The 23769-nt window shown below is 37.3% G+C and overlaps 1 protein-coding gene across 3 annotated transcripts; it reads right to left on the bottom strand.

Annotated features, from left to right (window-relative positions):
- Window positions 1-395: 395 nt before the first annotated feature.
- Window positions 396-18297, bottom strand: LOC132063249 (crossover junction endonuclease MUS81). Of its 3 annotated transcripts, XM_059455715.1 has the most exons (15): window positions 17702-18297; window positions 17532-17632; window positions 16958-17036; window positions 16791-16877; window positions 16556-16678; window positions 10049-10355; window positions 8249-8381; window positions 7963-8096; window positions 7678-7817; window positions 6459-6516; window positions 5017-5175; window positions 3004-3083; window positions 2647-2878; window positions 1668-1754; window positions 396-778 (listed from the first exon to the last, which is right to left on the bottom strand). In XM_059455715.1, exons 1-15 carry the CDS (start codon window positions 17893-17895, stop codon window positions 674-676), a joined length of 2019 nt encoding a protein of 672 aa, XP_059311698.1. In that variant the 5' UTR covers window positions 17896-18297; the 3' UTR covers window positions 396-673. The 3 variants fall into 3 exon arrangements, with proteins under 3 accessions (XP_059311698.1, XP_059311699.1, XP_059311700.1); XM_059455716.1 differs by lacking the exon at window positions 16958-17036 and having other exon boundaries at window positions 16791-16897; window positions 17702-17749; XM_059455717.1 differs by lacking the exon at window positions 16958-17036 and having other exon boundaries at window positions 16791-16900; window positions 17702-17727.
- Between the last annotated feature and the right edge of the window lie 5472 nt (window positions 18298-23769).

Raw genomic sequence — 23769 nt, 5'->3', positions numbered from 1 at the left:
GGCCTAGTAGATAAATCATACTATTAAATACATAAGCAAAATGAATTACCGAGTTATGTTGCGTCTCATGACATTGGGTATAAAAGAACATCCAAAAATGCTTATGAAAGTATTGGGTTAATCCACCCACAGCCTTATAATTCTAGGTTGGACGCTCATATTCTTTCACAAGATATTCAAGCTAACATTTGGACAATATTTAAGTCAATTGAAAGGGGGGAAAAGAGTACTTAAAGTTCACCAAGGTTGTGCACATTGTAATTACTATGAGTACTTGATTTTAAAAAGAGTACATTGTAATTACTATGAACACAACCAAACTTTGGGGGGATAATCAAACTTTTCATTCTTGAATTCACTCTAATTCAACAAAATATGAACAAAGACAAATCAGATGCAGTAAGAACAAGAAAAGCCTTGATATTAAGGACTACTTTGATTTATCAGCACCAATGTAGTGATCCCAGCAAGTCACATTAATTGCTAGCTTGAATGACAAATCTAACCAAATTTGAAAGTAGCCATTATCTATCTGTATACAAGGGTATCAGCTAGAAGATGAGGCATTTTCGTATATATGCACAAAATATTAGAAATCCTGCAATGCGTTCTTCTACTTTCCTGGCATCAACTACTCTCATAAATCTCCATCAATTATCTTGAATGATAGAAATTAACTGCCCCAAATCAGTTGAAAAATGTTTTTGCTAGCAGCTGCATTCACTAAGTTGTTGCTCTGCTCCTTGAGCATTTCCTCTTGTGCACGAACATCACCGTCCTTCAAAAGGCCACATAGGAATCACCCAAATAAGAAACAGTAGTTGGATGATCTTTATGAGAACTACTGGTTTGAGAATTTGCAAAGAGAATGATTACAGATCCAGAAGATCCAGGCATTTTAATACACTATATAACGAAAGGAATGGTGCATATTGGATTCTAAAGAATTTGTCGCCAAAATGAAGGATAAATTTCACAAATATCCGAGACAGGATTTTAAAGGGCTGCTCAACCCAATATTACTTCCCATTTGGTTGCTACTCCTAGCTGATCTAGAAAATTCATAAATATCTCTTGCACAGAATAGTAAATTAGCTCGGTTTAGTTGGTTTGGAAGTAAGCTTTGATCATTGTATTTCCTCGAGCAAATACTGCAATACCTTTTGAGTTCCCTCCCCCACAGACAGCTTTTACTAACACAATAATACAAGGAAGAGAACACACCTAAAGTTGGCAGTACTAAGTCATGTTCACACAGAAAGTCGCATCGACTATTAGGATTTTTCATTTCAAATTCATCTGTTTTATGATGTATTTGGCACCAAAGCTGAAATACAGGCACATAGCCTTCCTATGTCCTAATGACCGTATGACGTACTACCTGTATTATCTTGAGGGATGTCCAAGCATCTCTGTCTGGGCAAGAACAAGCATTTTGCAAGAATTAGCCCAATCATGTGAGGTTGGCAAGCTCTAAATGGATGACGTATTCTAGTGTTTTCTGCCCCATTTTTTATCTCTTTCCTCTCTTTTGCCAAAAATGTGGGAGTTTTTTTTGCCAAAAATGTGGGAGTTTGCCCTAACACTCTGGAAATTCTTATCTTTCTTTATTCAAATACGGTGGGGTGGGGGAGGGTGCAAAGAGAAAACATTAGCAGCAAACTCACTAGCAGAGAGTAAGCGCGAGCAAGAGATGAAAGTGTTGGATACACATCAAGAACAGCAATAGCAACTTCCTCTGTCACCTGAGGGACCTGCATGCATTGTAATCACTCGATTAAGATAGATCTAATTGAGCGAATACATGGCAAATACAGCACACCATTTCCCAAACTTGGTGGAGGTGTCTTTCCATGGAAATGCCAAATATGCTCAACAGCTGACCGGCCAAAGTACAAATATGTCAGCCACATATACATTCAACTCTCTTCTCTCGTTTTACGCTACCCAGCCCCTTACAACATCACCAACAGAACCTTGCTCTCCGTCCTACCAAGTACCAAGCCCTCCCCCAGAAAACAACCTGCCTGGATATGAATCAATTACACAGTCTATATTGTTCGTACTCAGTCTATGTTGTTCGTACTCTTCACTTTCGGTGCCGCACCCGTGTCGACACGACAGGGGTGTGGGTGTGGGTGTGGGATCCGTACCCGATCTGGTCAGCTTTGGGTACTTTGACCAAAATCGAGGGAGAAATTCCGGACAAATTACATAATTTATGTAATCAAAACAAAAGTTATGGTGAAATTGAAGAAAATGGAATACCTTGTATATAGAAATTTCTATGTAACTCATTTTCCTTTTATCTCCCGAGATTCTCCTCTTGATCAAATATTTTCTCCTCAAGTTTCCCACATGATATCTCATGATTTAGGTTTTATAACTCTATTTTTCGATATTTGAATTTTTAGCCGAATCTCCACACCCGTTTCCGTACCCCCGAATCTTAAAATTTAGATCATGAAAACTCCGACCTCTAGATCCGCACCCACCTCGGACACCCGCACCCGAGATTTAGTAGTACATAAAGTTCATGATTGTCATCAAGCAGAAAATTCTAACAACCAAAGATTTTTAAACTCATAAGTATCTCTATTAATAAGGAAGCTTAAACTATGCCAACTTTGTCGGGAAAATTCCTACCTGCATGAGTTGGATGGCAAACACATCGCTAACAGTCATTTTATCGAGATCTTCACATTTCCTAATAAATTCTTTAAACCGGGGGCAAATCCTGGTATTAGACCGGTCATTATCCATGCATCGGTAGTACTGATTGATTGCTTGAGTAAGATAGCCGTACTTTCTCAATGTCTCTCCCAAACCACTTGTTCTTTGCACATCAAAGCCCTCCAAGATCTCGGTTGTGAAACAACTAATGCAATCATGGGTAATCAGAATCAGAAATAGAAATAAAAATACATAAAGTAAAAAAGAGAGAGGCTAAGAATGTCTTTGCTGGATCCAACTACCAAAGAAGAAAAGAAACTTAAAGCTTACGCTGTTTTGATGCTTTCGGCAGCAGTACAAGCATTTGGATCTCCTTCAATAACATATATCAGCTTCTTGAGTCCACACCCCTTGCATAAATCAACAGAAAACCCACACAGGGAGCCACAATTAAGGACACTAAGAATGTAAAAAGAAAAATAATTAAGGGAGCCACAACGGGGGCTTGCAACAATAAACTTCTCCTAAAGGATCATTACATTTTTAGAACCTTAAATAGAGATGTTAAGCCCATATGAGCATTCCTCTTTAGTCTTTACTATTAACCATGGGAAACTATACAAGATTTCATTCCCCAAAAAAGGGAAATCAGATCAGATTCTCCCGGTACTTCTTCCAGCACTTCAAACAAATGTCTAATACCAGGAGGAGATTTTTATGCAAACATTCACCCTAGTTTTTTATAGGCACCAGTACCTGAGGGAAGAAACTACGATCCACTCCCGCTCCTAAGGGAAAGGAGTGGAACTACTTTCCTCACAAGAAAACAATTGTAAAACCCAGGCAAAACGCATCTCATAAAGTTCACAAATACTTTCAATTATAAAGAGTGATAATACCCACATAAAATTCAGCATAAGCAATACCATGTTTGGTTAAAAAAAAATTATTTGCATAAATTCAGCAATACTTATACGTTATTTTTGCTACCACAAATAATATTTGCATAAGTTGTACAGGATCCTATTTATTTTTTTATGCGAGATAGAAGGTGGAAAAATAATACGGGGATGTAATACATGGATTAAAGCAACTAAATGACCAAATAACCCTCATGTTTTAAACAATCCTTTTTAAAAAACACATATTTTATATTATACATTGTACAAGAAATAATAGTAGAATATTACAATCTCTGCAAAACTTGTCTCTGAACCAAACAACCCCTAAACACTTAACCAGATGCAGTAGTTAATGATTAAAATTAGTATTCGAAAGGATGTCTTCTACTCCTTTAACATTTCGCACCGGCAACTGATATTCAGAGTCAATGCACGTTAAGACACAATTCAAACTCAGCTGCAAGTCTACCTAACATCATACCAAATACAAGTCTGATCATGCTCAACCCATTACTGCATCTTTACATGCAAAATCAAAATTACTGATTATAGCATTTTAATTGACTACTTTATGGTGGGGGCTGCATCATTTAAAAGCTTAAATTGTTAGGCAGGGTACACTTCTTCTTTACTTAATAATGTATTTCGCATACCCCCTTTGCCAGATCAGATTCTTTTTTTCATGAGTCAAGCATGAGATCCATTTTTATGATAGGTGTCACGTAAGACCCAAACCCAAGAACTCGTACGCTCTGGTATCATATTGAGTTTCATCTAAAAAATTAAGTTGGTCAAGAAATGACACTTTATATTTACTGGAGTCTTTAATAATATTAACAAAATTGATTCAATCTCAAAAATATCATTTTCAACACCATTGAATATCAAAATGTCTAGCTCACTGAGCAAAAGTTAGTCCCATAACGAGAATGCAAAATAGACACAAGAGTTTCAAGAAAATTTAGAAGTATGCATATAAGTGCCTCCCTCACTCAGTGTGATAAAACTAGTTACTCAATATCCCATGTACCATTATTACAAGTTATTAAACGACAGTTTTATCCCTTTCATTTTCCTTTGTTGTTGATAAACCATTAAATTTCTTTACGAATAAATCAAGCCGGTCTTAGAGAATGGGCACAATATGTGAATGCCGCGCAAATTAAACTACATTTTTACTTGTGCACAACAATGTACAAGCTCGTATAGATCATCAGGGCTTAGGGTCATAGGCGTAAAAGGTATATTTCTAACAGAGTGAACTGCACTATCACTAATCCTATGTCAATATATCATGGCTGTGGAAGGATCAGTACAATGAAAAATAATTAAAAGCTAGAAGTTACATAAAGACAGAAGTCAAATACACACAAGTAAATATAACCCACAGTATATCAGAAGTACTTAACCAGCACCAAAAGAAAAGAAAATAAGAAAGTACCAAAAGCCGCAGCTTCTGATCTCTATATCGGTTATCCCTGATTGAACTTTGCAAATCTTCAACGTTCTTCCTCTCCACAATAAAGTCAAGAACGTACTCAGTCTCAATAACTTTGTTACGAGCTATCCAGATTGCATCACCAACAGGCAAGCGCCTAACCTGTGGAAGAGCTAAAATTAATCTTACGCCTATCAGCTGCTGTGCAATATATAAGGAGGCAGTAGTTTTAAAAGTTACGTTATATGCTTCTTAGTGCTTGAACATTGTGCATGGCCACCAGCAGATAATATGAGACCCTAAGCCTTGTTGAGGCAGTAAGTATAGCAACTACAGTGCTAATACCCTTTAAAAGATCTAACGAAGTATCTGATTCAAACATAGATGAAATTGCTTGAAATCCATTTCCTTTATTTTTCCTTTTTTTGTTTTAATAGATTGAAATTGTTAGAAGGCTATTGGGAAAGCTAGGGCCCCCTTGAAAGTTGTTTGTTTCACTTGGTTAGTAGCAAGACAAGCCTGTTTGACTCAAGAAAATCTCAGAAGAAGAAGTGTCTAGCTATGCTCTAGATCTTCTTTGTGTAGTGCAGCACTGGAATCCAACAAACATTTATTGCTTCACTGCCCTACAACTGCTCAGTTGTGGCAGCTCTTCATTAGTATGGTGGGTTTTAATTGGGTGATACCAGCTACCACTGCTGAGGTTTTGAACTCTTGGAATTCAAATGGAGGAGTAGTGAAACAGAAGGGGTGGTGGAGAATGGTGCCAGCCTTTATATGGTGGTCAGTTCGGAAAGAAAGAAATGCTAGAATTTTTTAAGGCAAGCAGCATTCAACACAGAAGCTCAAGATGAGTTGAGTTGTATTCAGTGGTTCTACTTTTGGTGTAAAGAAAGTAGATTAGAGGAGACAGATTCCCTGATAGACTTGATAGGTTCCCTGTAATTCCTTTTTGTGCAGTATCTTGGCTTATTTTGTAATTATGATGCTACACTAGCTGCTGATTTTATATATATACACACATACACATACATCTGTTACCAATCACAAAAAAGAAGAAATATGAGAACGCGAAAGAAAGAAAGAAAGAAAGGAAGAAATTGCCAGCAGTCCCATCGACAATTATAAAGTACTAGCATCTACCACTACCACAAGGTGATCCTATTTCTTCTTTTCTCTTTATTCTTGTCATGGAGGGTCTTAGCAAGATCATGTCAATCTGGCTTAGTGCAAAAATTTATAAAATCTTTTATAAATTACAAGAAAAAGCATCTACGACTTACAAAAACAAGCATGGATATACGGTGAGAATCTTCAAATAATTGAAAGCTGGCCAAAATAAAGTGTTCTACAATAACTTATCTCATACAATTGTTCCTGTCTTAGTTAATAGAAGAAACCGCAGGAAAAGAGAACCTTAAAGAGGAAAGATTCCAGATGCTCACATCTATTTTAATTTTAAATTGTGTGCTGATGTTCTCAACTATCTTCCTGGATCGTGACCTGAAAATATAATGGCACAGATTTCGATGAGTCCACAAGAAAAATAAAAAACCAATTAAACATCCGTTCAAAAATAGATAAGTACAGGACAAAAGAAGTTTTAGATCTTCAAATCAAGGATTTCTTTTTAATGCATTTGCTAATTTTCTGGCCATCCTGGATTTTTTCTTCTCTTCTTTTTGCAGGCCCTGGGGGGAAGGGGTGCATTTAGGAAATGAAAAGGAGAGCTCAATGACTACAAATTTGATGATATCATTCTCAGTCTCTACTTTTACTTTACCATAGCAGATGAAAACAGCACCTTCTAGATATTCTTGTATCTGAATGGTTACTCCCTAAATCACCAGTGTTTCAAGGATATATAAAATAACCAATAGTCTGAGGACAAATCAATCTTTGCTTTATCTGAGTTAATAAATTGTCATATATTTATATAGATATCCTTTTAATATTCAGTATATATAGTACTTGATCAAAATAGAAGTTCAGTAAGTATAGTGAAATTATTTTTCTACTTCCTTATTAAAAGCAAGGTTGCTGCTGCTAGATCGCTTTTCAAATTACCAGCAAGTTAAAAAAAGCTTTACTAAGGTAAAATATGTTTAGAGAATTTTGTTATAGGGAGAGTCGAATAAATGGCATGTCAAAGTGCACCGATGCAGAAAAGCTGGAAGAAACTTGGAGCTGGGTCCGTAATTTAATCCATAGAGACTGCCCTCTCTAGAGCACCAAGTACTCGGTTGAATGCCGATATATAAGATTTTAAAACTAACAGGATAAGTGGCACATAGGCTTCAGCAGACACCCCGGAATATGAGCTTTGTGAACTATATATCACCACATTTGTGGTCTAAGCACACATGAGAAACAGAAATAAATTGTAATGGTGCCTTGGATAAGTGGCAAACCATCGCAATAATACTGAGGTTTTTAATATGGTGGTCATGACTGGGCCTTTTGCATGCACTTCGACTATTTCACCGAGTATCCGCTGGGATTTAAACCTTGGTATCCGAGGTTTGCACGCACTTTATTGAACACTAGGCCACATCCTCAAATGTCAAAATAATACTGACATTAAACTAAAATTGTTGTCAAAAATGAACAAACTGAAGCTTACTAAAATTGTTGTCAAAAATGAACAATCTGAAGCTTACTTACCCTCGAGAAGTAAACTGCTCCCGATCATCTAATATCAAAACTACTTCATAAACATCTTTAAATTGCTCTCCATTGGCCAATGGCGGCACCGCCAAGAGATTGGATCTAGTTTCCAGACATGGTAATTGCTCATCAACAAGCTGAAACACACAATTGAGAAAGATATTAGAAACAGAAAAGAACCGAATTTTTCCATGCATCTCTTTAGTCTTCAATAATACATCTTGTGTCGTTAGACTCAGATAAAAGCTAGCAGCACTCCGGACAAGTGAATTTTGAACTTACAGTGGATGAACAAGCTCTCAAAGCATTCGAACACTGTGCAAAATCAGCACGACAAGAAGGCTTTGCACTATTTACTGCTCCATTGCAAGTAGACTCGGATAGTCTATCTTCAATTCTAGTACTACCAGCTTGACCTGGCCATTGAGAGGCACTAAAGTCACGAAAATGGACACTTAATTATAACTGTTTCATTCAGCATCTCCAACAATCCAAACTATGGATTCTTAATTCTTAGTATTAACTATATATCTACAATAACTTATCTAAAGGGAGTCAGAAAACAAACCATAAACTTGATCTTCTCGAAGACGACACAGAACAGATGGCCAGATTAACGATATATCTTTGTTCTGTGATGTTTCTAACACTTCAGAGTAAGCCTGAATTACTTGTTGCTTGGAGAATCCCATTTGAACGAACTACAAGAAACTAATCAAGATCAGATGTACAGAACAAAAAAAAAAAAAAAAAAACACACACACACACACAAATTGATATTGATAAGTTCAATAAACGCCAGCATTACTTCAAAAAGAATCTTCAAACAAGAAGATGAAACAACTTTGAAGCATCTTAAAGTAGAACTCAAGGAATAACTTTCAATGGAATTAAAGAAAAAGTTGCTCAAAACTGATAGTTGTGTTAATAGAATAGGCTAGAGATGCCATATCACCGACTGAATGGACTGAATGCTGGTAGATACAAAGCCTTTGTCTTTCAACCTCCCCTCCCCTCCTCCACCCCCCACCCCACCCCCAACCCCCCTCAAACCAAAAGCGATAATCGAGGATGAGGACTGTCATCAAATATTGGACCTTTGATCTGCTTGGAGATACGCCTAAGATAAATATGGTACGCCTAAGATAAATATACTACAGAATTTAACATTTATTCAGTCATTTTCCAGTTTCTATGAGAAAACTTGGTACTAAAAATATCGACAAGTAACTAAAAATATCGACAAGTCCAAGACTTGAACAGGTGGAAAGAGTTACTAAGTGGTGAAAATATGGTAAGGATTGAATGCTTTAACGCATTCAAACATAATTTCTGAGTGGGAAAAAAGGGGATATCTGGATGCTCAATGCTTAGAAAACAACTTTTACTGCCTCTGCAGCAAACAATAGCCACAAATAGACTTATTAGTAGCAGGGTACAGGAATTGCTTTACGTCATCTAATATGGTAGTGGCAATGATGCTGCAGCCATAACCTTAGACCATAAAAATCACATAGAACATGTACCAGATTTGGTAACTAATAAGCATTAAATAGAACGGTTTGATGTTTACATATTTAAGCTTATCTTGAAGACTGATGAAAGCATTAAGTCCAGGTTGCTGCTAAACGAGACACCTAGACGTAAGAGAATCTAGGGACTTAATAGCTGAGATGGAGCATTTTTTTAGGAGAGGGTGGTAGGTTAATATCAGCCTAATGAAATATGCAGTCTCAGAAAATGAATTGAGAAATATGCCCCCTTCTCTTTTCTGTAGTGAAGTTACGTTTACAATAGCAAGCAAACATTCTCTGTAAACATGACCCTCTTCAAAAGGCTGAAGTTCGATTACATTAAGAACAGTTCAATGTTTTGGTGCATACTCTTGGAATGTATTCAAAGCTCATTCATAGTAACCGTACCGTGATGCAAAACTAAAGAAGATCCTTTTTACAGAGTACTTTCTTGTGGGGACACCAATGGATCCAAAATTCACAAGAAGATCATAAACTCACCTTCACTCCTTATTTCTGTTTACTCAATTACTTAATGCCTGTTAGATATTTCGTATAACATGTGTGAGAAAGTAAAGCAATCAGAGTATTAGTGATGAGTGATGACTGGCCCATCAGTGATCAAACAAATCATAACACTATCTGCCAGTTTAGGCAATTGAATACCCATATTATTACATGTTTGCACTTTCTGAAGCTTTTGACGTCACTATGGCAGCAGTGAAAATGACAAATGAGGCTCTGATGGAAGAAAATTATTACTAACACATAACAAGCGGTATTAAACTACATATTGCTATTATCAATTTAAGAATCATGGATCCAAAGCAGCACATTTGAAACAGAAAAAGTACCCTGTCAAGAGATTCAGATGGAATGACATTCATTTTCTTTTTGCCAGTCGATTGAGATAATGATCGAGCCCTTTCTCTCACTTTGTCAGTTGATTGAGATAATGGTGGTGCCCTTTCTCTCACAGAAGTACTATGTCGAACTTCCATATTTGATAAGTTGCCAGTTGTCAAAGACTTGTCTGGCATGTCCCTTTTATTCAAATTCGAAAATCCCATCAAAGATGCCTTTATTTCTTTGGAATCAGCAATTCCTGACCTCGAAAGACATTCCTGCGCTATCTCTTTGCCTTCTTCCGTCAGCATATACCTGCACTTGTTGGCAAAGGATGCCTGGTTTATTACTAAGTCAAAAGATCAGGAAAATAATTTGGTTAACAAAATCATTGTGTTTATAAGATGATGGTTCCTGAAATATGGCTGCAAAGTAGTGCCTTTATACATCCACATAGTTAGCAGGGTAGATGTCAATACATTTGGTTTTATTAATGGGTGTATTTGGTTCACCTTAGGAACGGTATTCACCCCCACCCCTATAACCAAGAAATGCCTTACATACACCTCTCATTTATTTGATCTAGGAGAGGTACAGGCTCTTTGGAAGTGCCTCGTTGCTTTAAGTTTCAGCCGGTCAATTTATACAGCTCCGTGAACTTTCTTTTCATTCTCATGGAACGGGGGTGGAGAACTACAGTTGTCACTTTGCCAGCAACACCAAAAAGCTGCTTGACCTTTCTGGGTATAAGACAGTGATTAGAGAGTGAAAAGAGAATCCTTTAGCAAATTACCAAGGAACTATTACAAGAGTACTTCTTTATGACAAAGTTCTATGCATTTACCTTGGATAGCCATCAATTACACATCAGCTTCTCTTTGTGTTTTTTTGTTGTACATGATTTACAAACCTTTATCGCGGTATTTGCCCCGAAAACATAAAGCAGTTATTAAGAGCTGCTTGAACAAGAAATTTTTTTTAGGGAGGGGGAGAAGGCAGGTGAAGCAAGTATGTAACTAAAAATTGCAAAAGCAGAGGTAAGAATGGGTTTATGCCTCCTTATATAGTCTTTGGGAAATCCTCACCTCATGAGCTAGCTTTTGGAATTGAGTCGGCCCAAGTTCAATTTTTTTTATAAGGTAAATAATTTTATTACCAATTTCGGAAACCCCGTATACAAGCTGTATACCAACAAGGAAGAAACCCTACACCAAAATACGGTTCTAAATAAAAGAGATCCAAGTACACCAAAATAGGAACCCCAAGTTCCATTTTCTTCATATGGTTTCGAGCCGGATCCATCTCTATTGTTGTGTTCCCCAATGTTGGGCCCCATGTTACGTTGTCAAGGTTCGGCTTGCAGAGGCATGTTGAGTGTTCTACTTCCACATTAGTTGTGGGAATGAATTGTTGTCTCCTTATTTAATTGTCGGCAATTTTAATTCATGAGCTGGTTTTTCAGGTTGAGCTAGGCCCGAAATTCATTTTCTTTACGACAAGTTTTTTTTTTTTTTTTTTTTTTTTGAGAATGGTAACAGTTCTTTACAATAAGCTTTATTAAATGCAAAAGTAATGCTTTGATAAAAGGTCAATCATAAGTTTTCTTGTCTTTTTGACTCTTGAGCAAAGACGTGAAGAGGATTTTTTTTCCATTCAAGAGTAATTCAGGTTTTCAAAAGTCAAGTGTTACCTAGTACTTTGGGCTGCAAACTCTAAGTTGTCATCCATAAAGATTGCAAGATTTCCAATATTTTATCTTATGCATCTGGGAACAAAAGGATTTGATGAGGAGCAAAATCAAAATGCTTGTGTTAGAATCCGGTGATGATTATACCACATATGTAAATATAGTAAGTAGAATATATGTAATTAGGAATTGATTTGTACTGATCTCCTTTCCTTTTTTAGGACATGTAAACTTAGCTTTTTAAACCCCAATAGATTGAGGAACAATCAAGCTGAGTTTTGTCTTATTTTCTCGTCCGTTTCACATGGTATCAGAGCTTGTCCAATTTGCCTTAAGTTAAGAGTGTGAGTACTGAGTTGTGACAATTGGGGAAGCACATCCGAGCTACTTGTCCACGTAGTCCTAATAATCGTGCAGAGTCTCTTATTCGTTTAGTTCATTCTGATAATTGGGGTTCTAGTACAGTTAGTTCAACCTTGGGTTTTAAGTATTTTGTTACTTTCATTGATGATTACTCAAGGTGTACTTGTATTTTCTTAATGAAAGATCGTTCTGAATTATTTTCCATATTTCAAACTTTTTGTGCTGAAATACAAAATCAGTTTGGTGTTATCTATTCGCACTTTTCGTAGTGATAATGCATACGAATATTTATCATCTCAATTTCAACAATTTGTGTCTTCCCATTGAATACTTCATCAGACATCTTGTCCTTACACTACACAACAAAATGGGGTCGAGGGGAGAAACAATAGGCATATTGTTGAGACTGCATGCACCCTTCTCATACAAGCAAATGTTCCATTGCGTTTTTTGGGGGATATAGTGATCACCTCTTGTTATCAAATTTACTGTATGCCTATTCAAAATCAGGTTCCGCATTCTGTTTTGTTTTCCCAGTCATTCATATTTTCTCTTCCACCACGTCATTGGGAGCACATGCTTTGTCCATATCCACACTTCATAAAAAGACAAATTGGCTCCTCGTGCTCTTAAATGTGCCTTTCTCGGTTATTCAAGGGTACAGAAGGGATATCGATACTTCTCACCTGACCTCCAGCCATACCTTATGTCCGCTGATGTTACTTTCTTGAAGGTCAGCCCTACTTTACATCGTCTTCCGCTAAAAAATTAGGCATTTCTGAGGTTCTACCAGTTCCATCTTTTGGGATCCTGCTATAGTCTACCCTTCCACATCACCTCCTACGGCTCCATCTTCCTCAGCTACATCTCCGCCATTATAGACTTATCATCGTCGTCCACGTCTGGACGATTCACACCCCCCACCGGAATCCTTTCCTGAAGAGGACTTGTCTACAGAGAGTCTCCTCATTGCCACTTGAAAAGGTAATCGCTCTACTCGTAACCCTTATCCTATCTATACTTGTTTGAGCTATCATCGTTTACCGACCCATTCTGCCTTTGTATTATCATTATCATTTGGGTCTATTTCTAAGACTACAGGTGAAGCTCTTTCTCATCTAGGCTGGCAACAAGCTATAATTGAGGAGATGTTTGCCTTACACTCCAGTGATACTTGGGAGCTCATTTCTCTACCTCCAGGCAAGTCTATAGTTGGTTATCGTTGGGTATATACAATGAAGGTTGGCCCCGATGGATAGATTGATCGTTTGAAGGCTCGACTAGTTGCCAAAGGTTATACATAGGTTTTTGGACTTGACTATGGTGATGCCTTCTCTCCTGTGGCTAAGATTGCTTCAGTCCGGCTCTTTTTATATATGGTTGTTGTTCGCCATTGGCCTCTCAGACAGTTGGACATCAAAAATGCTTTTCTTCATGGGGATCTCAAAGATAGGGTATATATGGATCAACCACCTAGTTTTGTTGCTCGAGGGGAGTCTAGTAACATGGTGTGCAGATTACGGCGAGCACTTTATGGCCTGAAGCAGTCTCCTCGAGCATGTTTTGGGAAGTTTAGCATGGTTATTCAGGAGTTTGGCATGGTACAAAGTGAACCTGATCATTCTGTGTTTCATCGTCCCTCTGCTCCAGGTTTGTGCATGTATTTAGTGGTGTATGTTGATGACATAGTCATCACACGTAATGATGATGAGGGAAGTACCAAATTGAAACATCGCCTTTTTCAGCACTTTCAGACTAAGGATCTTGGTCGATTCAGGTACTTCTTGGGCATTGAGGTTGCTCGATCCAAATCAGGAATTGCCATTTTACAGAGGAAGTATGCACTTGATATTCTTGAGGAGACAAGGATGACAGACTGTAGGCCTATTGATTCTCCGCCGGATCCAAATGTTAAGCTCCTACCAGGTCAGGGGAGCCTCTTAGCGATCCTGGAAGATATAGAAGGCTGGTCTGAAAGTTGAATTATCTCACAATGACTCAACCTGATATTACCTTCCCGGTTAGTGTTGTAAGTCAAAATTCCTTGTGACAATCATTGGAATGTAGTTATTCGCATTTTTCGATACATAAAATCTGCTCCAGGAAGGGCTACTCTATGAAGACTGAGGACATGAGAAAAGTGTTGGCTATTCAGATGCAGACTACACGGGGTCACTCTCTGATAGACGATCCACTTTTGGATGTTGTGTTTTAGTTAGGGGAAATTTGGTGTCTTGGAAAAGTAAGAAACAACATGTGGTTGCTAGGTCTAGTGCGACAAAACCGGCTATGGCGATGGCGGTACGCGAACTCATATGGATCAATCAAGTACTGAAGGAGTTGAAATTTAGAGAGATTAAAGTAATGAAACTTGTGTGCGATAATGAAGCTGCACTTCACATTGCATTGAATCCAGTGTTTCACGAGAGAAGCAAACACAGAGATTGATAGTCATTTTGTTAGGGAGAAGGTACTCTCAGGAGACATCGTCACGAGGTCTGTGCGGTCAAATGATCAGCTTGCGGACATATTCACCAAGTCCCTAGTCGGCCCCAGAACGAGTTATATATGTAGCAAGCTTGGTACATATAATTTGTATGCACCAGCTTGAGGGGGAGTGTTACATTCCTGTTATGATTCTAGCATATATGTAAATATAGCGGGTATAATATATGTAATTAGGAATTGATTTGTATAATTTCCTTTCCTTTTTTAGGACATGTAAATTTAGCTATTTGAACCCCAATAGCTTGAGGGAATAATCAAGCAGAGTTCTCTCTTAATTTCTCCTCTGCTTCACAGCTTGAAACTTTGTTTTATAGTTTTATGTCAGAAAGGATGAAATTGAAGAAAGCACTTTAGCAACTGATAATGGAGTTCAAATGCCCAAAAAAAGAAGGAAAAATGGAAAATGGAAAAATCAGCTTCCAATAGGTATACAGAACCAAGTCAAAAGGAAAAAAACTTAGAAAGATTGACAGCTAATCAATCATATCATCAATAGATGAAAACTCACCTTCGATATCCATGATTGACGCCTAAACCACTAGTTGCTAGTCCTACTCTTTTTTTAAAATTAGCGATGAAATAGTCACTAGTGCTACTTAACTAGTGCTACTTAGTTCAGGTACTGTTGGAAGGTTTAAATACGAATTAGTCCCGCAGGTTCTGGTTTGTGGCATATAGATATAGACATAACCTCCTCAAAGTTGCGAAGTGAAGGGGAACTATTAGTTTTTCCTTCCAAGTAGCACCAGTGAACTGCTTAGATGTTGGGGAACTAAGAGTAATCAGAGAAGACAAAACAGATGGTGGAACATCGTCTCCTGCGTATAGATATAACCTCCTCAAAGTTGTGAAATGCAAAGTGAAGTAAAACTATTAGTCCTTTTTAAAGAAGTGAAATTATTAGTTTCTCCTTCCAAACAGCACCAGTGAACTGCTTAGATGTTGGGGAATTGAAAGATATCAGAGGAGAACAAACAAATGGTGGAATATCGTCCCCTGCGTGTGTATGGTGGAATGTTTTGAGAAAAAGGAATCCAAGATGTTTTGAAGACAAAGTTAGCTCACGGCAGAATCTCAAGCTTTTTTTTAAAAAAAAAAAAAAAAAAAAAAAAAAACATGTAAATAAAACTGAATCTTTGATACAACTCCTAGAGTCCCTTCAAGGGAAAGGAGAGGACTAGGTTTTTGCTTTTGGATATGTAACAATGGTACAGCTCGCACAATCTTTGTGCTACATTTATAAATATTTACCATTCTCAAACAAAAGTTCTCCCTTCCGAACATACAAGGGGTGTTCGACAGACTTACAATAAGACATGATAGTTCTCAGCCTTTTTTTCCTTTCCACAACTACCACATCTTGGTCCAATTTAAAAGCATGATAAAGGCCACAGAAAACGAAGGATAATAACATAAATAATGATCTTCCACAACTACCACGTCTTGGGCCAATTTAAAAGCAAGATAAAGGCCAGTGGATAAAGAAGGATAATGATAAAGACAATAACAACTTTGATCATACACCCCCTCTTTGTTTCTTTGGCTGGGAACAGCAAGAAGAAGATAGAAAATGGAATACAGAAATTGAATGGCAAAAAAAAAAAAAAAAAAAAGGAGATACACTGAAAATGGGTGTGTTTTGTAATTTTAGCAAGCTTTGTGGATTCAGAGGACAGAACTACCCAGTATATTTTAGCTCATAACTTTGAGGAGGTTTTGTGGATACTTCAAAATTCACAGGGCTTATGTGCAACAGACCCAAACTGATGGAGGTAACTCGTATGTTCCTCTTGATATTAGCCATGACTTTCAGATCTTAAAAGCAAGCTGAAATTTCCCTAACATGCACATAAACTATTTTACAGGAAATGAAATGGACAATTATATTCGAAATCTAAGTACAGCAGTCAACCAAAGTTCCAGAAAAGAGCATAAATCAAAGACATAGCAAGCATACTTAGCAGGGTTGCTAGACTTAGCAACAAGTCCTTTGCTTATTAATTTCCCCATGCAGCTCCATCCGCTGTACCAGTCCCTTGGCGAGCTAAACTGTCCAGGTTTTCCTTTCCCTTTCTCGGGTCTAATGCATGGCACGTAACATGGAGAAAAGAGCACAAAAATCCACTAAGTACATACTAAAATAAATACTGAACGGAAAGGGGAGAAAATAAGTTAAGCAGCAACAGGCGTACCCCACAGGTGCACGAGAAAGACCACTAGCTTCAGTAGCATCAATAAGCTCCTGCTTATGCATAAATTTTTCACCGTTTGCTGTACTCCTAGAATCATGACATTTTCACTGCTGAAACGGCAATTTATTAAACGAAGCAAAGCAGACTGCATTAATTTAGCTATTCACCTATACAGCGTAATCAGTAAGGCATAGGCCACAGAATTCTTCTGAGGCATGTAACGCCTTGTTTCCTTATTTCTCTTCCCTGTAGATATGGGAAAGAATTGAGTAACTTCCAATTGATCCAACATCCATATCCTCCATCAGAATACAAAAAAGATAGATGAATAAAGTAATTAACTAAGAACACTCAAGATCCACATTCACAAAGTCTTTCATTGTTATGTTCTACTCAATTAGTTATGTTTTATTTCTAAAAACCACCAGAATAGTCAATCAATGGGTCTAATTATCGAGCATACAAATGTAAGCTAATTTGGCCGTTAACTAAATTGCTGAGTTCATAAGCTACATCCATAGACCATAATCAATCAGTTTATTGAGAAAACTCACGTGAGTATAAATAAGTTACCCAAACAACGAAACGCATTTGAAAAGACAAAAGGAGCATAAGCTAATTCTGTCAAGAATACACTCCAATAGCACTACAAAGGCTCCATTAAGCACTAGCACTACACAAACTCCATCTTTTTCGTCTAAGTAGTACAATGGGCAGAGTAAAAATAAATTCAAGATTTACCTTTGTCAGTGGAGTCATCAGTCTCATCAGATGACGAAGCACCACCACCATCAGCTTCAAAAAAGCCTTTCATTAGCCTCAACAACCATTTTCCAACACCCCTATAAATTGAAAGCAAGTCAAATAATAATTACAATTCCAGTTAAACGGGGTTATAAGATTTTACTCACTTGATCTCATTAAACTCTTTGAGAGTCTTAATAGGGGTTTTGGACTTGCAGAGATTAGTATAGGCTTTATGAAGAGTCTTTAAGATATTATCCGAAATCCCTTTAGGGCTTTGAGCCATTTCTTCCTTCTTGTTCCACAGATATAATGCTAACTCTTCGTTTTCAGGACATCCCACTTTCTTTTGATACTCCATGTTTGTTTCTTCAATTCAAGCCAACAAGACTTGTTAAACCTAGGGTTTTGGGTCTTTTCCAATGTTAGCTCTTCAAGAAATCATTCATTCCAATGTTGCAGTTTTGGTTCAAAATGGGTTAGGGTTTTGGAGATATTGAATTTTATCTTGGGTTGGTTGTGATGTGATGGAAGGAGGAGTTGAAATGGCGCCAGGACTCAATTTCAAAAGAGTAGGTTATACCACGTAAACAAAAAGTAAAAAGTGCAATCTCCACATTCCCCAAACAAAAAAATCTCCACATAAAATAACTCATTCCGAAAAAGAAAAGAAAAAAATCAAATAAAAAAGGGAAAAAGAAAAAACCTCTCGCTAATCTTATCTTTTACGTTTACAATAGGGATAATAGCCATTTGGTCCTTAAAATATTGGTAATTTTTTTTTTTTTTTTTTGGTAAATCAAGATACTTAATAAAGCTATTACAGTCTAAGGAGGGAGCGTATCCCAATTTTGTTCAGGGTTCGCCCCATTAAAGTTGTTGATATTACAATCCGGCACAAAACGTTCATAGGTAGTTCTAACATGTCTGCCTGAAACACATTACTAACAAACATAGGAGGAACTACTACAATATTAACACTTCTAAAAAGTTTCTTCTTGGCTCCCTCCTTTGCTAGCGGATCAGTGACCTTGTTTTGTTTCCGGTAGGTGTGCTTTACCTACGGGTTTGCTAGCTTGTCCATCAGCAATCTGCATTCAGAGATGAAAGCACTGTAACGGATGTGGCCATTTTTTATCATTGAAATTACCTCTTGAAAATTAGAATCGGAAAAGGGCCTAAAATACCCTCGAACTATTAGAATTGGTACAAAAATACCCTTCATCCACCTTTGAGCCCCCAAATACCCCTGCCGTCCACCTATAGGTCTAATATACCTCTGCCGTCCACCTATGGGGTCTAATATACCCTTATTTCTAACAACCTCATCTCATTTAATGACCACCTAATTGATCAATTAAAACATTTATAGATAATTGCAAATAGTTTTGACAAATTACGCAATTATGCAAAATTAATGATTAAGGGGTGAAATAGTTAATTTATTTAAAATTACTCAAACTCCTTGAATTAAAGGGAAATAAGTATTTGCTAATTTTGATTTTTTGACAATTTGAACAATTAAATAAATGATTATTATTGTCTTAAACCAAATGCCTTCTTTTTCTTTTGATTAAATCTAATAAGCATCTCATAAATGTCATAAAAGTACCATTTAATTTCTAAATAATTTGTGATGTCATGAAAACCCCTTTTCACTAATTTAAAGGAGTAAAATATTGACCTGAACAATTTATAAAAATTATTTAAAACCATTTAAGGTGCATAGCTCATTTATTTATTATTGAAGGACTCTGAGTGATTAAAATAAATTACGGGAGGTCAAAAACTAGGTGTTAACAGCATTGTCGGCAGAGACAACTGTAAAGGCGAGCCACTTACTGTCACGGCCCAACTGGAGGGCCATGACGGGTACCCGGTGCTAACCCACCCGGGCACCTCTTAACGTGCATACACATTTACATCTAGGTGAGCCACATAGCTAAATCATACTTCCTATCCATCATTCATACTATTCCCATTGGACAACAATACATTTATATCACCACCAATAACTATGCCCATATCCATATACATAAGCCGACGAGGCCGACAAAATGATATACAAAATATAAGCCGACAAAGCTAAATACATCTAACCATATACATATGTCTACGAGCCTCTATGGAGAGTATGTCATATCATATAGGCGGGACAGGACCCCGCCATGCCCATAAGTATGTACACAAAAGGACTAATACCAATAGCTCCGAATGAGATGGAGCTCCGCTACGTAGTCCCTGAGTAATAAAGCTATGGATCAAGTCTGTCTCTCTAGCCACCGCGGCATGACGCGCAAATCCACAAATAAAAGGACGTCAGTACGAAGAAAGTACTGTGTATGTAAAGCACAATCAACATCATTATAGAAGCATAATAGATGACATAAGAAATAGCATAAGATGAGAGGTAGTAGAACCATCGTCATAAACACTTAATTGCTTTTCATAGGGACCTTCCATTTCTAGTGCGTAATTGTGTACATACATCCATATCCGTATCCGTATTCGTTCCGTACTCATTTACATTTCGTATCCATATTCATATTCGTATTCATATTCGTATTCGTTTACATATTCATATTCATAGCATACCCAACCATGAAGGATCGGTGTTTCACATACCCGGCCATGGCAAGGCTCGGTGATTATACATACCTGGCTCTACCAAGGCTCGAAGTTATCCATACCCAACCGGCAGGCGCGCGCGTGATACATATCATACCCGGCCATATAAGCTCGGTGTTACATAATAGTCATACATAGGCACATATACATAAAAACTCATAAGCATCTTTAACATCGTTACTATCATCGTTTTATTACATCTATCCTTAGAGGATCACTCATCACATAAGGAATTTCATAGAATCGTAACACAACGAGAATTGTGCGCTTTAGTAGTTTTTAAAGATAGAATCATTTGGAGGACATCATAGGCTCATGAAAGAATAGATATATGGTCAATGAACCATGCCTTATTGAAAGAAGGGTTAGCCTTACATACCTTTTCGTTCGACTATTCTATCGCTTGAACGTTCTCCTTCAATGCTCACGTTTCTACCTTCATTAGAGTATATACTAACATTAGGAAATCGGTAGCTTTGCATACTAGACTAAAGCTAGAGAAAATTGGGCAGCATCCCCTTTATTTATACAACTTCCCTCATATCATATATCAACTCCCAAACATCTATAATAACATTCACAACATCATAGCAATAGTCTTCCTTCACCTACATTATCCATATTCCTAAATTCACTTCAAATCATCCATATCCATGGTCATAACACACTATTACATTCGCTCATATGAAATGTTTATCCCATGTTCTTAATGTCATTTATAACATAATCATAATTACAACATATCAAGAATCATGACTCAATCCAAGCTACTACCCAAAAATGACACTATTCTCACATTCATGCCCCATTTCCTATCTCCTTCTACAATCCAAGTATTTAAACCTCTCAATACCTTAAACAACATGGAAATACCATAAACCTTACCTTAGATGGTGTAAGAATGGACCTTGGGTGGAAATACTTCACTTGAGCAAAACCCTAGTTCCACTTCCACTTGGATTCCTTGTCTTGGATGAACTTTAATGAGTTTCTTACACTTGATCCTCTTGGTTTGATGAAGTTGATCATTAATATCTCTTAAATTCTTGTGGAAGAAGTGTGTAACTCTCTAGAAACCTCGAGAGAGATGGATAAACGTGGAAAATGAAATGAGTAAAGTGATCACATTTAAGTACTTGAACTTAACTCAGCTGTCGGGACTTCCACGGACACTTATACGGTCCTATAACATTGTACGGCCCATATAAGTGGTCGTGGTTCACCATCGTGAAAACATCATCTCTAATCGGGTGTTATACGACCGTATAAATTGGTCGTATAACCCCATTTTTCGAAATGATCTCCGTCGTTCGTTTGATCTTCAATCCTCTGGGAACCTTCTTAACACTTGTTTAACACCGCATTAACTATCTAAGGGACGTTATAACTCTTCTACAAAACATCACTAAGTCATCATTAACGTGTTGCTCGTAAATCTTTCCCGATACATAACGTATACCTTGCCTTCCTTAGCAAACTTCCTTCTCTTACTTCAAATGTCTTTGCAATCTCAATTAGGGTCATCAAATACTATTTCTCACTCATTGAAATATCTTATACTTTGTGCTCTTCGTTAGTCTATTCACTGTGCATCAACGAAATTTTTTTCGAGGTGTAACACTTACTGCACACAAGTACAGCAGTGAGCTGGCCCATGCTTTAGGTCAAAGTGAACAAGTGGTCTCTATCCATCCCATATGCTCCTACTATATATACAAAATGATGGGAACATATTGAGTAGACTTGAAAATCGAATCAAAATCAAGCAAATCTTTGTCGTCACAAGTTCTCTCAAGAACAAGTCACTTGCAAAACTGAAGAACCCGATCCAAAAGCAGATTTAGTCTAAGTTATTTATGTTGTTGTAAGTCTTTGTTCGTTTGTGCTTAAACTGTAAACCTACTCTTCTTGTTTAGAAGCTGGTTGTAGGTGTCTTAAATTCTCAAAGTGTGCTTGTTGGAAGTGTGTTTCCATAAGCTTTTGAGTGGTACACTAGGCTAGATTTAGTCTAGGTGTATTAGTGGTTCTTGGCTAGAGTTAGTCAAGTGGAGGTGCTTGTAATCGGAGCATTGCAAGTGAGAAGGGACTATGGGGGTTAGTTCCTAGGTTACATAAGCATTATTGTAAGGGTGAAGGATTGTGGGAGTTAATTCCTAGCTTACGATAGAGTTGTAACTTTAAGTTGCTCCGTTAGTGGAGCTAAAATCCTACCGGGGTAGGTCGTGATTTTTAATCCCTTGAGCAAGGAGTTTTCTATGGTAAAATCGTGCATTCTTTACTTACTGCATTGTATAAGGGAACTGGTACGCAACTAGGTCCCTTATATACTGTTTGGTGAGAGCATAGCCTACAACAGCTACGCCATCAGTACAGCCTGAATGCCATGCCTGATTATGAGTAGTAATTTATCAAGGAACTGAGTGATTCGGGCGTATGTCTTATCCATGAAATACCCACCAGCTGCATTATTCGGGACAACTTGTGTCAACAGATCTAACCTTGTATACAACTTCTCCATCAATATATGCTCTGGAAAACCATTATTTGGAGACTTCTGCAAATACTCCTTGAATCTCTCCAAAGCTTCATATAACTGCTCCCCCGGAAGCTGTTTGAAGTCATAGTGTTACACCTCGGAAAATTTCATGTCGTTGCACAGTAAATAGACTAACGCGGGGTAAGAAGTATATAATGTTCCTACGAGTAAGAAGTAGTACTTAACGGTTCTAATTAAGATTCCAAAGAAGTTTGAGGCAAGAGAAGAGAATTCGTTGAAGAATGTCAAGCTTAAGTTGTGTCTTGGAAAAGGGTTTGCAAAGTACCGAGATAATGTTGATTTAATAATGTCTTGGGGAGAAGTTATAACGCCCCTTAGATTGCAAATGAAGTGTTAAACAAGTGTTAAGAAGGTTCCATAAGGATTGGAGATCAAACGAAGCGACGAGTACAACTTCGAAGAGAAAAGTGGATTATACGACCATTTATACGGTTCGTATAATATTATACGGTCCGTATAATAGTCTGTATAACCATTACAGTGAAGACCCATCACTGATGGAGTTATACGATCAATTATATGGACCGTATAAGATTATACGGACCGTATAATGGTCCGTATAACTCCCGACGGACAGTTTTAATTTTTATAAAAGAGACTCAAGTCTCATTTCTCATTTCTTATTTCCACCACTTCTCTCTAAACCTCTAGAACATTCCACGCACTTCATTTACATGAATCCAAGGAAAAGCAAAGATCAAATACCAAAAACTAGTAGAATCAAGTGCAAAAATGCTAGCTAGGGTTGATGGTAGCAAGAAATCTCTTTGAATCAAGTTGATTTTCTCCAAGTAAGGCATTTCCATCCAAAACTCATTCCAACACAATCAAAGGTAAGTTTTATGATTATTTCATATTATTTAGAATATTGAATGGTTGGGAGACTCGGATTATGGAAGAAAGTAGAATATGGAGCTCATATGTGAAACAATGGTGTTCTTGAATAGTAGCATGATACGAACCCTAATTCTTGAGATAGTATGTATATAATTTTGTTATAAATGATATTAAGAATATTGAGAAACATTATATGAGAAAGAATGTGGTATT

This window comes from Lycium ferocissimum, chromosome 7, assembly GCF_029784015.1.
Source record: "Lycium ferocissimum isolate CSIRO_LF1 chromosome 7, AGI_CSIRO_Lferr_CH_V1, whole genome shotgun sequence".
Classification (NCBI taxonomy): Eukaryota; Viridiplantae; Streptophyta; class Magnoliopsida; order Solanales; family Solanaceae; genus Lycium; species Lycium ferocissimum.
Note: the sequence above shows the minus strand (reverse complement) of the source record. Positions and strands in the feature narration are given on the sequence as shown.

Excerpts from the sequence above, each read along its gene's own strand:
- LOC132063249 (XM_059455715.1), bottom strand. The coding sequence starts at position 17,895 with ATGGAGTATCAAAAGAAAGTGGGATGTCCTGAAAACGAAGAGTTAGCA. Across the intron at positions 17,633-17,701 it reads AAAGAGTTTAATGAGATCAA|GGGTGTTGGAAAATGGTTGT; the intron begins GTGAGTAAAATC and ends TTCAATTTATAG. Across the intron at positions 779-1,667 it reads CTCGCGCTTACTCTCTGCTA|GACGGTGATGTTCGTGCACA; the intron begins GTGAGTTTGCTG and ends GGCCTTTTGAAG.